Source organism: Camellia sinensis, chromosome 2 (assembly GCF_055761805.1).
Source record: "Camellia sinensis isolate YWXY chromosome 2, ASM5576180v1, whole genome shotgun sequence".
Classification (NCBI taxonomy): Eukaryota; Viridiplantae; Streptophyta; class Magnoliopsida; order Ericales; family Theaceae; genus Camellia; species Camellia sinensis.
Window position 1 is genome coordinate 213,564,996 of NC_138962.1, and position 16,390 is coordinate 213,581,385.

The 16,390-nt window shown below is 35.9% G+C and overlaps 1 protein-coding gene across 6 annotated transcripts; it reads right to left on the minus strand.

Moving 5' to 3' along the window:
* Positions 1-6,020: 6,020 nt before the first annotated feature.
* On the minus strand, positions 6,021-13,908 carry LOC114321949 (serine/threonine-protein kinase 12). Of its 6 annotated transcripts, none has more exons than XM_028269200.2 (12): positions 13,504-13,908; positions 11,869-12,099; positions 10,978-11,052; positions 10,046-10,126; positions 9,776-9,870; positions 9,411-9,531; positions 9,258-9,337; positions 8,393-8,455; positions 8,138-8,247; positions 7,968-8,053; positions 7,248-7,366; positions 6,021-6,553 (listed from the first exon to the last, which is right to left on the minus strand). In XM_028269200.2, exons 1-12 carry the CDS (start codon positions 13,537-13,539, stop codon positions 6,415-6,417), a joined length of 1,236 nt encoding a protein of 411 aa, XP_028125001.1. In that variant the 5' UTR covers positions 13,540-13,908; the 3' UTR covers positions 6,021-6,414. The 6 variants fall into 6 exon arrangements, with proteins under 6 accessions (XP_028125001.1, XP_028125002.1, XP_028125000.1 ...); XM_028269201.2 differs by having other exon boundaries at positions 11,869-12,096; positions 13,504-13,902; XM_028269199.2 differs by having other exon boundaries at positions 11,869-12,108; positions 13,504-13,691.
* Positions 13,909-16,390: the final 2,482 nt, after the last annotated feature.

The following is a 16,390-nucleotide window of genomic DNA, read 5'->3' on the forward strand; positions in this document are numbered from 1 at the left end:
TACATACGAACTGATTGGATTTTCCTATAAAATAAATAATTTTTGTTTTGATCTAAGTTCAATCCTTTTATTGGTTGATGCTTGTTCATTCTTTTTTTTTTTACCAAACTGTTTAATATAGCCACTTCCCATTCTCATGCGTAGCTCAAATTAATTTTTTTCCTTTATTTTTTTTCTCTCCATATTATCGGTTAGAACATGAAAAGAAAATACTCCTTCCCCAACAAAAAGAGATGGACAATACCAATGGTATGAACTATGTCAATTTCGATAAATAAATTTTTTAAAAAAATGTTCATGATTTGTTACAGTTACTAATAAAAGGATTTATCACAGATGCAATTTAAGAACATCGTGCTCAACAAAAAAATCGATATAGTAGATTTACACCTAAACAGCGACAACAATATATTAAACATATTTCAAATAATAGGAAAAGAAAACGCAATAGCCCAAACACATTTGACCGTACAATTTACTCTTTGGAAAGGCATTATGAGACAACTTCAGCAAATGGTAAACATACAAAATTAATTATTATTTTTGACATCTTTTACTATATAGACTTGATTCTAATACTTATAGCTTGTTTAATATATATGAAAAATAGGTGATACATCATCACAAATTGTTTGCTCTCTAGCACATAAATCGCATGAATTACGTAAGGCTAAAAGATTTGAATATAAACCTCTGAGCTTTTGTTGCTATAAAGGAGAAATAATTCCTGCTAGCTCTGAAATTCCAAAATGTCTAAGAACCTTGTTCATTTCTCAAACTGTAGAGACTGTTGAATTTCGTAGATATATTCAAGTATATAATAGCATTTTATAAGGCGCTAAAACTAGCTTCTAGACATACATACATACATATTTATCACAAAATTAGAGAAGATAAATGATAAGGATCGCACATCTTGAAAGATTGCAGCAGAACAAGTACAAAATAACGAATATCAATATGAAATGGAAAATAGAAACAACAAATTTTTAAAGCTTAACCGTAGAGAGAATCAAACTAAATAATGAATGAATTTTATAAAAATGCTTTTATCTTTCAATTTCTTTTACTTAATTTATTTTAAAATAATAATAATAATATTAAAATATTAGTTAGATATTTTATTTATTCACCTTAAATAATAATAATATTATAATGTTAGTTCGGTATTTTATTTGTTCATCTTTTAATTATAAAATGGTTTCTATATACATATACATAACAAAAGTGAAATAACTTGGTGAATTACATATTTAATAGTAATAAGTCCAATAATGTGATATGGACTACAATTATTTTATGTGATTGTTTCAATCAACTTGCTGAATTTTAATGCTTAAATAGAAATATAAATGCCCCCTCATACATAGGAATTGATACATTATTCATATGAAGAACATGGAGTCCAATTAGACTTCTAATTTGACCTATCAATTTTCAACCAAACAATGCTACTCCATAAAATTAACATAGAGTTATTACCATAGTTTGAATACTACTACACAAACAACGCCTATGTGAAAATTACCATACATAAATCTAGGGAGCTTTTTTGATAAATCCACTTTCTAAGAGCTTTATTTCATCCAATCCATATTCTTTTTGACTATTCCATTAGGTCCTATTTGAGATTAGAAGACCAAAATACCATTTTCATCTACTTATGTTCCATTTAGTTCACATTATTTTCTTATGTTTCAATAAGTCCTATAGGTGACATAATTACCAAAATACCCCTAATGTGAATGTTCACACCGTCAATGTGAATGTTCATATCGTCAATATGTAGGAGCCCGGCCCATGTCGATCCTCGTAGGTGCCCGAAAAAATTCGAGTCAGGCCGGGGCAGGCCCGGCCCATTGACAATGTGAATATTCACATTGGCATGTTAACATTCACATTAATAGGAGTGTAAAATTGGCCCACGTCCCGTGGCGGCGCAAAACCCGCCCGCGGCCCATAAGCGGCCCGGGACGGGTCCGGTCCGGCCCGTTGACAATGTGAATATTCACATTGACATATTAACATTCACATTAATAAGAGTATAAAATTGGCCCGTGGCCCATGGGCGGCCAAAAGCCCGCCCATGGCCCGGGGCGGGCCCGACCCGGCCCGTTGACAATGTGAATATTCACATTAGCATGTTAACATTCACATTGATAGGAGTGTAAAATTAGACCGCGCCTCATGGCTGCCAGAAACCCACCCACGGCCCGTGGGCAGGCCCGGCCCGGCCTGTTGACAATGTGAATATTTGTATTGACATGTTAACATTCACATTGATAGGAGTGTAAAATTAGTCCGTGCCTTGTGGCTGCCCGAAACCTGCCCACGGCCCGTGGGCGGCCCGGGGCGGGCCTGGCCATTTTTTTTAAATTCTTTTTAATTTTTTCTACCAAAATTTTATTATTTTCCACAAAAAAAGACACTCGGCCTCGGCGCGGGCCGGGCCTCGGACTAAGCCTTGAATGGGCCTTAACCGGGCCGATTGGCGGGGCTTCAAAGTGATGGCCCAGGCCCTAGCCTTGGGCCATCGACTAGGCTCGAGCCTGGGCTCAAACGAGCCTTTCCAAGGCCGAGTCGGGCCGGCCCACGGGCTAAAAAATTAGGCCCAGGCCCTAGCCCTGGCACAAGGGTATTCGGGCTTTGGACGAGCCGATGGATCGAGCCTCGGGTCGGGCCGGTGGGCCTGGGCCTAGCCTCGAGCTTAGGTCGGGCTGGGGCGGGCCTGACCATTTTTTTTTTAATTCTTTTTAATTTTTTCTACCAAAATTTTATTATTTTCCACAAAAAAATATATTGCGCCTCGGGCGGGCTAGGCCTCGGACCAAGCCTTGAATGGGCCTTAAGCGGGCCGATAGGCCGAGCCGGGCTTCAAAGTGATGAACTAGGCCCTAACCTAGGGTCTCGGACATGCTCGGGCCTGGACCGAAACGAGCCTGCCCCGAGCCGTGGGCAGGCTTCGGGCAGCCCACGAGCCGCGGGCCAATTCTACATTCATATCAATGTGCATTTTAACATGTCAATGTGAATATTCACATTGTCAACGGGCCGAGCCGGGCCTACCCAGGGCCGCAAGCAAGCTTCGGGCAGTGGGCAAATTTTACACTCCTATCAATGTTAATGTTAACATGTCAATGTGAATATTCATATTGTCACGGGTCGGGCTGCGGGCCAATTTTACACTCTTATCAATGTGAATGTTAACATGTCAATATGAATATTCACATTGTCAACGGGCCGGGCCCGCCCTAGGCCGCTAGCCAATTTTATACTCTTATCAATGTGAATGTTAACATGTCAATGTGAATATTCACATTGTCAACAGGCCGGGCCGGGCCCTCCCACGGGCCATGGACGGATTTCTGGCAGCCACGAGGCGCGGGCTAATTTTACACTCCTATCAATGTGAATGTTAACATGCCAATGTGAATATTCACATTGTCAACGGGCTGGACTGGGCCAGCCCCGGGCCGTGGACGGGCTTTTGGCCGCCTATGGGCCGCGGGCCAATTTTATACTCTTATCAATGTGAATGTTAATATGTCAATGTGAATATTCACATTGTCAACGGGCCGGACCGGGCCCGCTCCGGGCAGCCCATGGGCCGCGGGTGGGTTTTGCGCCACCACGGGACGCGGGCCAATTTTACACTCCTATTAATGTGAATGTTAACATGTCAATGTGAATATTCACATTGTCAACGGGCCGGTCCGGGCCCGCCCCGCGCGGCGGGCGGGCTTTTGGCCACCCATGGGCCGCGGGCCAATTTTATACTCTTGTCGATGTGAATGTTAATATGTCAATGTGAATATTCACATTGTCAACAGGCCGGGCCGCGCCATGGGCAGGTTTCGGGCAGCCACGAGGCGCGGGCTAATTTTACACTCCTATCAATGTGAATGTTAACATGTCAATGTAAATATTCACATTGTTAACGGGCCGGGTCGGGCCCGCCCTGGGCCACTAGCCAATTTTATACTCTTATCAATGTGAATGTTAACATGTCAATGTGAATATTCACATTGTCAATAGACTGGGTCGGGCCCGCCCCGGGCTGCGCATGGGTCGTGGGCAGGTTTCGGGCAGCCACGAGGCGCGGGCTAATTTTACACTCCTATCAATGTGAATGTTAACATATCAATATGAATATTCACATTGTCAATGGGTCGGGCCTGCCCCGGGCCGCCCATGGGCCGAGGGCGGGTTTCGCGCTGCCACGGGACGCGGGCCAATTTTACACTCCTATTAATGTGAATGTTAACATGTCAATGTGAATATTCACATTGACAACGGGCCGAGCCCGCCCCGACTCGCGGGAGGGTTTCGAGCCGCCCTCGGGCTAATTTTACATTCCTACTAATGTGAATTTTAAAATATGAATGTTCACATCATAAAATTGCTAACCATTCAAGAAATATTTATAAGAGTATCAAAATTAAATATAAAGGCATAAGTGTCCAAGAAAATAGTATAAATCAAGAAAAAAGACTTTATAGAATAAAACTATACATACATGACACTAAATGGGTTAAAAAATTACTTCATGGACTTCTTAGATTAAAACACTTCTAAATGAGATTTATCAATAATTTACCCATAAATCTACGTGTTTTATGTTATTATACTAGCCATTCACATGCACAATATGTTTAATTTAAATTAAAAAATATATATTTATTATATATATTGTCTAATAATATTAATTTCATTCCACAATCATTTTATTTAACTAAACACTAGCTAAAAGTGTAAACATATATCAACAATCAAATATTCAAAGATTCAAACACTTCAACATTTTAAACTTTCAAACATAAACATTAACCAAAAAATTTTAGGTAAACATATATCAACAATCAAATATTCAAAGATTCAAACACTTCAACATTTTAAACTTTCAAACATAAACATTAACCCAAAAAAAAAATAACAAAATGGTTCAAAGGTAAAACTATTACAAAATCTAAAAATCGTAAAAAAAAAAAAAGAAAAATGTTTTGTGCCTCGAATTTCTTTCCCCCGAATGCCCAAAACGACGTCGTTTTAGGCATTTTCTTTCTTTTCTTTTTTTTTTTTCTTTTTTTCCTTCCATTTTCGAGTCTGCAGAGGAGGAGGGAGAGGGAGAGAAAGAGAAGAGGGGAAGAGGAGGAGAGAGGGAGAAAGCTCGCCACCGCCGATCGTCGCAGCAGCAGCTCGTTGCCTCTGCCTGGCCTCCGCCCCCCGCCTCCGCCTCCAGCCCCATTTGTTGGGCCCCCTCCTCCTCCTCCTCCTCCTCCTCCTCCTTCTTCTTCCTTCTTCTGATCTGCAAAAAAAAAAAAAAAAAACAGAGATTCGGGGCATTCGGGGAGCTTTCGGGCTCCCAATCAAAACTAAAAAAAAAAATTCATAAAAAGAAATATAAAAGAAATTACCACGTGTAAAACACGTGCATCTCCACTAATTATATTAAAAATAAATAAACTATGTATATTATATACATATAAATATAACTGGGACAAGGGCAAACTAAGATGAGATAGGAACAAGAAAACTCATCCCTGCCCGACTTCTTCATGGAAAGCAAGTACACGCTGAAGCAAAAAGAGGAGAAAATTGTCTTCCCCATATTGAATCCCACCATGGACTATATTAACGAATTATCTTTCCTCCACCATTCAATGGTCAAAATTAGTTTTTCAAATCTTATTTCATCCTTTACTCCCCTCTTACAAAACAATTTCATAGTATATATAATTTCATCCAATAATCCCATAATGAGACTTCGAATATTACTTATTCCTTTGGCTTTTTCCTAATTCAATTTTCCCAAACAAACACAGCCTATCTAATCATCTTATAATCAAAACTCCAGCTAAAATAGAATGAATTTAGAAAGAACAAGATATACGCAATCTTATCTCCAATTATGGAAAGACCGTTTTTATTATTCAAACCCATGCCATCAAGAACACACTTAACAATAAGCCATTGAACCAACTTGCCCTTTCACAATCTCCTCTGAACAAATGCAAGTTAAATTTGAACATATCTATCTCTACCCAACATTATTATTTCACACGTGACTTGAACCCAAGCCACCAGGGACAACAAACCTTACAGTCGAGCCAACTCACCCTTTCACGATATCTTCTAAACAAATGCAAGTAAAATTATCTCTCCCCAACAGTGCTATTTCACACATAAAACATAAAACAACTTGTGACATTAACCAACTTGCACAGAACTCGTAACAGTTAACAACAAAGATGACAAGAGTGAAGACAATTACATATGCATCCACAGTTCACCATTTGATAAACCATTGTGATTTAGTCTTCTTTCTCTCTTGAAATTGTTGTGACAAACCAAAAGCAAAACCACAACGATTATAAAGCAAAAAACAGAGTCTGCACAGTGCTATGACTTCATATATCATAAGATATAACAGGCACAGCAAGCTCCCATGCCGTTCTTTAATTGCAGACCCTGTTGGATCATCTCCAGCTGTACGATTATATCTTCAAATGTCGGTCTACACTCTGGATTCTTGTGCCAACATTCTCGAAGAAGCCTGTACAAATGAGGTCATGATAATACGATTTGATCGTGCAAAGCAATTAAAAGCCATCGATGATTCTACTCAAGACGAATAATCTGTTTAGACCTTGCTATTTTCAAATTTCAGTTGCAGATTGTATGTATTGAAAATGATGTGAATTATTGAAGTGTGATCCCTGTTTGGTTTTGGTTGAAATAGCCACTTTTTGTGGCTTTTTGGCCTAGTTGCATTTTTTTCAAATCGAGATATTACACGTGTATAAACAAACTTGTTTCCTAAACTATGGTAAAGCATGATTGTTGATTACTAACCACATTTTTCGTTTAATGCAGAACACTATCTAATTCAAGTAAAAAACGTGATTAGTAATAATGTTTTCTTAACAAATGCACTTAATAAAAATAAATAAACAGGTTAAAGACCCCTTTTTGGTTATTTTGCCAAAAAAATTTTGCCCCTTTGGCAATGACTAATTTAGCTAACAAAAAGGGAAAAAATAACTTTTTTAGTATTTGCCAAATGCATTAGCTTTTTAAACTAATTTTTCCACAAAAAAAAAAAAAAAAAGAGAAAGTACTAAAAGAGCATTTGTCAAACAGTTTATATATTAGTGCACTATTGCAAGAATACAAAAGGTCAATTTGTTAATAATGTGTAGAGGCATATGTGTGAAAGGGATGCAGTGTTAGAATATTCAATTACTTACATCCTGATTGGTTCGGGATATATGTAGGAAGACATGATTGGTCGGGAATCTTCATATGCTCGCCTGTCAGCAACTTTTTCTGGAGTTTCCATCTTATTTGATGGTCCCCCTTGGAACATCTGCAGCAAGAGATATGGCAAACATTATGAAGCAAATAACAATAAATTTTGGGCGACTTACATTAGTAATCTCTATACTTTAGCCCTTGTGCCATTGTGATCCATGTAATTTCAATCGGCTCAATTTTAACCTAAATATGATTTTGTCGCAATTTGGTCCAATTGATTATGCCTGTTAGTTTTTAATGGAAAATGTGCATGTGTCATGCTTTCATGGGCAAAATTGTAAATTTTCTCAACTCAGTGAATACTCAACCATGCCTGTTAGTTTTTAATGGAAAATGTGCATGTGTCATGCTTTCATGGGCAAAATTGTAAATTTTCTCAACTCAGTGAGTACTCAACCAACTCAATGACCATTTTCCATAAAAATCCTAACCAGCAGTATCAATTGAACCAAATTGACAAGAAATCCAAAAGCAAGTGTCCGAATTGAGCCTATTGGAAGTGTAGGGACCAAAATGAGAATGGGAAAAATGCAGGGACTATCAGTGTAATTTGCCCTTAAAATTTTTACCTCAAATAAAATTTGATGGACAAAATGCAGATCAGAAACACTTGATAAGTTTAGAACATTTGTTGCAAAATGCACTATTATTACCTCATGGACTATTAGAGCAAAGGAAAAGACATCAACACTCTTCCCATATGATTCCCGGCGATAAACCTCAGGAGCCATGTAACGATCTGATAAATGTCATAACTGCATCAGAGCAGATATTAAAATTTAGAATTTTGATAAATTTGAAAGAGGTGGGATGTAGATCATACAGGATCCTGTTCCTCCAGTCATTTTATAACCAAAATCCTTTTCCTGTACAATTTTGCTTAAGCCAAAGTCCGTAACTTTAAGGTGCCCCGCTTCATCTTGTAATACATTTCTGTGAGAATGGCACAAAGAAAAGCAAAACAAAAAATCTGAAACCTTGCAAACTTTCTTTTTCTTTTTTCTTTTTTGGGTGGATGGAGCAGTATATAAAAATACAGCTGGAAATTGATTTTGTTCAAGCTATGAACCGCAATTACCTTGGGGTCAAATCTCGGTGTATTATAGCATGAGGTTTGTGCTGATGAAGATAATTCATACCTCTGCAATCACAAACAGTCAGCTCAGTACACAAATGAATTACACTAACTGAGTACAAGTATGTTATATATGGTTAAAAATAGGTCAAAGAAGGATATAGAGTACGCAAAACCGGTGTTAACTATTTTTCCATAATCAATTGTAAGCATTGAAATTTTTTCCTTGTTACTAGAACAAAGCTATTCATACTTTTAAGGATGAAACTCAACCTCCTAAAAGGCTGGAAAGGATTTGAAGCATTGAAGCAAGCATCAATAGAGATCTAATCTAGATTATGTTTCAAAAACCTAGTTATGGCCTCGTTCATGAGCAACAATACTACATACCCAAAAAAGTAGATCTATGAACCACAACTATTCTATGTGTGACCCAAATCCCACCAACTGCAAATCCACACCATACACCTCACATTCCAAGTAGCTTTGGGTATAAAAATTCATGGTAGTTAGCATTTTTGGTTCATGAGAGACCTATAATCTCCTGGGGAGCTCATGTTGATACAGGCAGGCACATTATCAATTGAAATTTAAATGGGGTCAGAGCATCTTGATCTCCATTTAAATTCTTAAAAGATGAATCTCATTGTGAATGACATGCTTTTAATTTAGCCATGATTCCATAGACCGTATAAATCTAGACTTGACTACGTATATCAGATGGGACAAACAAATCACTTAATTGAATGATATTGTACAGCTTTACATGACAAAACAGTGTTGGAGAAGTCATTGAAGTAAGTTTCTACTCAACATAAAATTGCTAGTAAAATTTTTAAAATCAAATGCATATGCCTAGAATATTTACCTTGCAATATCTAAAGCATAAGCAACAGCGGTTGGTGGATCAAGTCTCCCCCTCTTCCTTAAAATATCATACAAACTTCCCTAAAATTCCATTTTAGGGAAAATATCAGCAAATGAAACTTAAAAGACTCCCAAATCAAAAGACAAAGCTCACATTGCAAAGATACTCGGTGAGGAAGATCAAGCGGTTAGAGTGCCTCAGAACACCAAGGAACTGCACTATATTGGGATGACGCAACTTTTGCCACAAAGCCAGTTCCTTCAAGAAGGTTTTCCTGTAAAATGGTCAAAAACAGACTCATGAAATGAGAAATAAAGAAATGCAGAAAATTGCCAACATCATCAAACTTTTAGTAGTTCAGACCTATTTAGTTGATGGAAGAATACTACAATTTTATAGATTTGGTAGTCCTTATGAAGACTTTGAGAAAAAAATTTACACTTCATTTACTCTTTTGAATTTTTAATTTATTTAATGACTTAACAATAATAATTCCAAAAAAATAAGATGAAACTCACTTCACCATCTCATTTGATGCGATGGAAGAACGGATTGTTTTTGCAGCTACTTCCGTACCACGCCACTTCACTAAATAAACTTCACCATATGCACCCTGTTGACATGCTTTATATTGTTAATGCAAGTGACGTTTCGGCTAGAAGACACTCAAAAGGATACAGTAGAGAAAATCAAATCCTTCATAAAGCACTGATGGCAAGAGGGGTTTTATTAACAAAGATTCAAGGTGGCCTCGCAGCAAAAATATGCCTTAAGTACAAAGGAATTACTTCTCCAATGAGGGTTCCATCTTTCATATTCACTTCAGTAAAATCAATTTCATAGCATGGAGTCAGAGAATCAAGCCCCATCTGTCTCAAGCAAAGGATAAGAAGTATTTAGTTATCCTTTTGTAAACAGAAAGCCTTTTAACATATCAAAAAAACGAGATGCAATGCTGATAATGAAGCAAAACCAAAATTGACACTTCCACATTGCAAAATGTGAGTCTAATTTAGCCCGACAATACAAAACTGAAGTCTACAGAAACTACCTAAGGATTCTAGTGAACAAGCAACCCGGTGCTCGTTAAAAATAAAAATAAAGCAACTTGGTTCTACAATTAAGCATGATATGGAATGTAGTTTGAGGACAAATTTGATTTCTAAATCAAGAGGGGAGCATTCTCTTTTCTTCAGCAGCATGTGCAAAGTTAGATTCGCATTTTTCACTGAGGCCAACATTAATTCTACCTTTGTATACATGCTACATTCACCATTGAAAATAGCCCTAAATTTCAACATGATCAGCCACCGACATTCTGATATAAACTAATGAATGAAGCAAACTTTCATCTAACCTTCTACTGTTTACAGACCAAGTCACAGCAGAGAGCCCTGTGATGCTGAAACAGACCACCCACATGTTCAGAAATCCATATGACTATTCAATATATTAGGAGAGAAAATAAAACTAAGAAAGTGGATTCCCCACAGTCTGCATCCTAACCCGTGTCAATAGGACATAAACTTTTAATTAATTACCCCACATAATTAGGCTGTGCAACAAAGACTCTTGTGTATTTGTTGGTTATTTTGCCTCTCTTATTTAAAGAGTTCAAAATGAATTGTAAATAGAAGTGCAGAATGGTTTTTTTTTTTTTTTCATGCAATTCAGAGACAAAATGTTCACAAACAAAACTAATGTCAAGAAAGTGAGATACCGGATCAATTCCACCATGTGCCTTCAGAATTTTGCAAATTTCCTCATGCTCAATGCCATGAGCATCGGACAGGGGCTGCAAAGAATAGTTTTAAACAAGCTAAACAAACATAAGAGTTACAGCACGAAGTATTGGAGCAAAATATAATGTTCATCTTGTTCATTAAAAATAAGGAAAATAATAATATTTATTTGGAAACAACATGAAAACTTAAACTTCAGACCTTGAGTGCCAAAGAGCACTTAAAGAAGTTAATAAAGATTCTCTATCTGATTGTCAATAGTTATTCAATATCAAAATATCTAATTTATCTTATTAGGTCAAGAATCATAAAATCATAGAAGGAATAATAAATGACAGAATAACAATGCAGTTACAACTTACAATAAATAAATACACAAATACATGCGTACTATATGCACACGGACTGGCAGACAAACTTACACGTGAAGGATCAATAAAAATGAGCAAATCATAGAAAAATTAGAAAGATAAAGGCACTTAAAGCATGAGATATTAACTTATCCATTTATGTATATATATTAGTTATAGGTTGAGGAAGAAAAAGATGGTTTCATTCCTTTCTTTCTTATTTTTTCTTTACTTCTTCATTTCTTTTGCGTTTTGGTACATTTCTATTTTGCTTTTACTTCAAAATAGGAAATTCTGAAATCAAGAATACCCACACTTTAGTATCATAGGTTAAAAGATATGCTAGAATGCCAATACAGTGTAACAGTACAACTGCCACCAATTGCAATCTTAGCAATAGCTCCATCTACACTATCAACTGAAATAATCATTAGGAGCTTCTATGAAAAAAATATTGGTTAGCCATAACTACATTACCAACTCCTCATATTCTACAATTAAATGTAAATAATAACTTACAGTTCGACCCCAGCGATCTGTGGAGTTCACATCAGCTCCTTTCTCGATAAGCAGAGAAATAACCTCAGTGCGTCCTTCACAGGAAGCTAAATGAAGCGCTGTTCTCTTATCATAGTCAGCCAAATTAGGTTCTACTCCTTTGTCTAACTCCTGTATAACACCCTCTTTGTCACCCTTACTTGAACAATAAAGAAGCCGATAAGGACCTTCGGAGTCAAACCTTTGTGACTGCTGAAAAACCTCGATTTGTAAGCTTTTAGTATAAAGCAAGTACTAACCAAAAATAAATATGAAAAAGAAGAATGAATGCATTATGCATACAAAAAAGGAAAGACACATTTTGTGTAAAAATTGCTAGAGAGTTTTATTTCACTTAAAGTATCAGGCTAATACATGTGTGAGCATACAAATAGAAGATAATTTCTAAATCCCATGAAGGAGATGAACACAATAATTCTCTGTCTCAAATCCCATGAAGGCGATGAACAAAATAATTTATAGTGGTTGGGTTAAAAACTTATTCTTCAAACAAGGCGCATTAAACCAGCCACATTAAACACAAAGGCGCCAAATTCCAACCAAACCAGCACCAACACCTATAACCCTTGAAAAGTCTGCTGATTACGCTCCAACCAAATCAGCCACATAAAACACAAAGGCACCAAATTCCAAACCTTCCGACTCCTCATCCCCCCCGACCCCCCCCCCCTCCAACTGCACAACACCTCCCTTACAGTCCCCTGTTGCACCCAATCCAAACCAAACACCACAAAAATCAAACCCCAAAGTTGAGAGGGAGCAGGACAATGAAGCAACAGATGCAAAATGGATTCCGCATCCTGACAACACATATACAACACCAATTGACCGAAATCTGCTTAAGGCAAATCAAGTTATCTAAAGACATTTTTAAACACCTAACAAACGCTATTATATACCAATCTCTGCCACTACAATCATTCATAAACCTGAGCAGAGCTATTCAAAAATTTGAAAGTATAAAACTATCAAAACAAGGCGAGTTCAGAATTCCCAAATGATTTGTCATCAACCAAACTTATTTACTAAGCCAACCTAACAAACCAAAGCCAAAATTTAATAAAGACATTTTTACAAACACTACGATATACATGCCAACCTGAGTAGAGCTATTGAAAAGTTTGCAAGTATAAAACCATCGAAATGAGGAGAGTTCAGAATTTTCAAATGATTTCTCATCAACCAAACTTATATTACTAAGCCCACCCAAAAAATAAAAACCAAAATTTAATAAAGACATTTTTACAAACATGTAACAAACAGTATCATATACCAAACTCTGCCACTAGAATCATTCATAATTATGAGTATAGCTATTCAAAAGTTTGCAAGTATAAAACCATCGAAATGCTGCGAGTTCAGAATACGCAAATGATTTCTCATCAACCAAACTTATATTATTAAGCCAACCCAAAAAATAAAAATAAAATTTCATAAAGACATTTTTACTAACACCTGACAGACACTATCATATACCCAAATGATTTCTTGGAACAATGTGATTTATAACACAGACCCATTAACACCCATATACATATATGTGTGTGTGTGTGTGTGTGTGTGTGTGTGTGTGTGAAAAAAGAGAAAAAGGGTTACCTTGGAAGGCGGTGAGGAAGGTTTGCAGACTTCCATGAATGAGAATAAAGAAAATTGAGAACTCAAACCAAAGGGTTCGATGAAAGCGTTTGAGCTTTATAATAGATAACGAAGTAACAGTAAACGGATAAGCATCCAAATGGGTCTCCATCGAAGTCGGAGTCAGCAAGAATGATTGTTGTTTTGTGTGCTTGTGTTAATCCAAACTGAAGGAAGTTCAAACCTAGTGTTCTTCGCCAGAGTGATTGATTTTGAGACAACAGTTGTAATTTTTTTGTTGAGAGAGTGAGTTACGATTATGGCAAAGCCTGGTTTGATGGGTGACAGGGGGGAAGAGGAAAGGAAGATGGGTGTTTTTGGATTGAAGGAAAATAAAGGAAAACGATTTCGTTTCTCAACGATCTCAATGGTCGGCCGTTTGGAGTGCGGTTTTGGAAACTCACAAAGAAAATTTTTAACCGAAGTTAAAATATTTTAAAAAATCAAAAAATCAAAAAGTCAACTCACTTCTTAAACGGATGCTTTATTTTAGTTTCTAGAAGCAATTCATTAAAAATTTGTTTGATTTGATTCAATTATATAGTTCTTGTGACAATAAAAATTTGATATATATCTTATTGGAAAATTCTTTGAATATGTATATATTTTTTATAATTTAATAATACAAACAAAATATAACTCATAAATAAAATTATATATTTTGTGATAATATCACATATTTCTAAATAAAAAAAATAAACCGCGAAATGTGTAAATTTATATAAAAATGATTAACTTTGTTTTTTAATGTAAATTATCACAATTATATCAAAAAATTATATGACATTTATCACAAAAATGCATAATACATACCAAGATAATGTGTGACAAAAGTACGTACAATATACACACTATTAGGGGTCTCTTATTATTTCACCTTCACAAGCCGCCGATCATTTCTTTTTTACTATTCTTAGTTGCCGCCAACTCTATATTAGTTTTTCTCTACTTTTCTCAGCCTCTTTGTAACAATCCCGAATTGTGATTAGTCTTAAACCATGATTAAGAATGCCTAATGAGTAATTAAGAAGAAATTCTAAGTTTATTGCGTATGAATTATATTAATTGTATTTTTATCTGTCTGATGTAGGAATATCTATCCATATTTATGTTTCGGTATGCAAATTGAAGGCCTTACTAGCATCCGATCACAAAATTGCCTAGGTTAATGTGTAATTTAAATTTTTTAGAATTTTATAGTAGGTTTAATTGAAATCTGATTCGGAACCAAATAATTAAAATAAAATAATACTAATTGATTAATTGTAAATCTAGCTTAATTAAATTTCTTAATCAAGCCTATATAAGACAAACTGTAAACTTAAGACCATTCTATACTCTCATTTCTTATCTTGTGGAGACAAAACGTGGGAGAGAGAGAGAGAGAGAGAGAGAGAGAGAAGCCTAGAAAGAGAGTGAATTCAAGCTTAAGAAAGGGAATTGTAGAGAATTGATAAAACTTTTAGGAGAATTAGCTTGAAGACTCCAAACACTAGTCATCTAGAACTCAATTGAACACATAAGGTAAGAATTCAAGCCTTATGTAATTGAGTTAACTAGAGTATGGATTCAAGAGAATTTACAGGTTAAAGACATTTAAATTGAGCCAAGGAAGTAAGAAATAAGAGTAAACTATGCATGTATGTGCAAATCATTGCATTTTTAGCATGTTTTCTAAGAAATTCTCTCATGTATGTAACAATTCTACTTTAGTTTTAGGAATTTATCATGTTTTTCCATCATTTTACTTTATTTGATCATATTTTGGAAGGTTGAAGTTCATATCGACTTATGCATGCTATGTTTTCCAAGTTTGAGTCTGAACAACTGGCATGCTTTTGGGCCTTGATTTTGTGAAATGATCTTTAATTCATGATGTTATACAAGTTTAGACATGTTTTCTCGAGGTTTGGACCTAAAAGGATGTGTTTTGAAGCTTTGAATTTGAGTTTTGGAACTTGGAAAACAATTTGGAAATTTCATAATTTGCATTATTCGCTCGAGCAGTGGAATCTGCGCTCGAGCGAAGAATACGAGTTCCTAGTACTTTTGTAGAGTTGGGGGTTGGTGTTAGCATCAGAATTTGTGCTCGAGCGACCACTCTTATTTTTTAGCTTTGGCTCGAGCGACCAAAGTTGCACTCGAGCGTAAAATAAGAGCTCTTAGAAGTTTTGCAGACCAAGGGGCACTCCAAGAAATCAGCTTTTTAGGGACAAATTTGTTTCGTCCCTAAAAGTATAATATTTGTTGGGAAAAACTTTTGCCAACCAATTTCCTTCGTCGTGAAGTTTGTCCCAAACGGCCCGTCCGGAAAAGTCAAAAAATGACTTTTAGAGAGAAAATTTTGCATTTGTCACTATAAATAGACTTTTAGAGACAATAATATGTTATTGCAAAAAGTTTTGATTTTGAGACAACCAAAATTTGTCTCTAATAGTCTAATTATGGTTCAACAATCGGAGTAGTTATGGAGACAAAAATTAATTTTTGAGACAACCGAAATTGGTCTCTAAAAGTTTGTTTTTTGGGACAAATGAAAGTGGTCTCCAAAAGTTTTACTTTTTGGAACAAATGAAAGTAGTGTGTAAAGATTATAATTTTTTTGAGACAACTAAAATTGGTCTCTAAAAGTTTGATATTATTTATTTATTATTATTATTTATTTATTTTTGTAACAATTACTCTAAAAATACTAGTATGAATATCAACTTATATTCCTTTCTTGATTTCTTAACAACCAAACAGAAAATATCAAACATATAACCAGACCATCTGTTCATCTCCAAATTAAAATTCCACTACATGAAGAAAAAAAAAATGCTCATCACATTCAAAGAAGCTTAATCAA

Excerpts from the sequence above, each read along its gene's own strand:
- LOC114321949 (XM_028269199.2), bottom strand. The coding sequence starts at position 13,539 with ATGGAAGTCTGCAAACCTTCCTCACCGCCTTCCAAG. Across the intron at positions 9,871-10,045 it reads ATGGAACCCTCATTGGAGAA|GGTGCATATGGTGAAGTTTA; the intron begins GTAATTCCTTTG and ends GCATGTCAACAG. Across the intron at positions 7,367-7,967 it reads TTGCTCTAATAGTCCATGAG|ATGTTCCAAGGGGGACCATC; the intron begins GTAATAATAGTG and ends CTCTTGCTGCAG.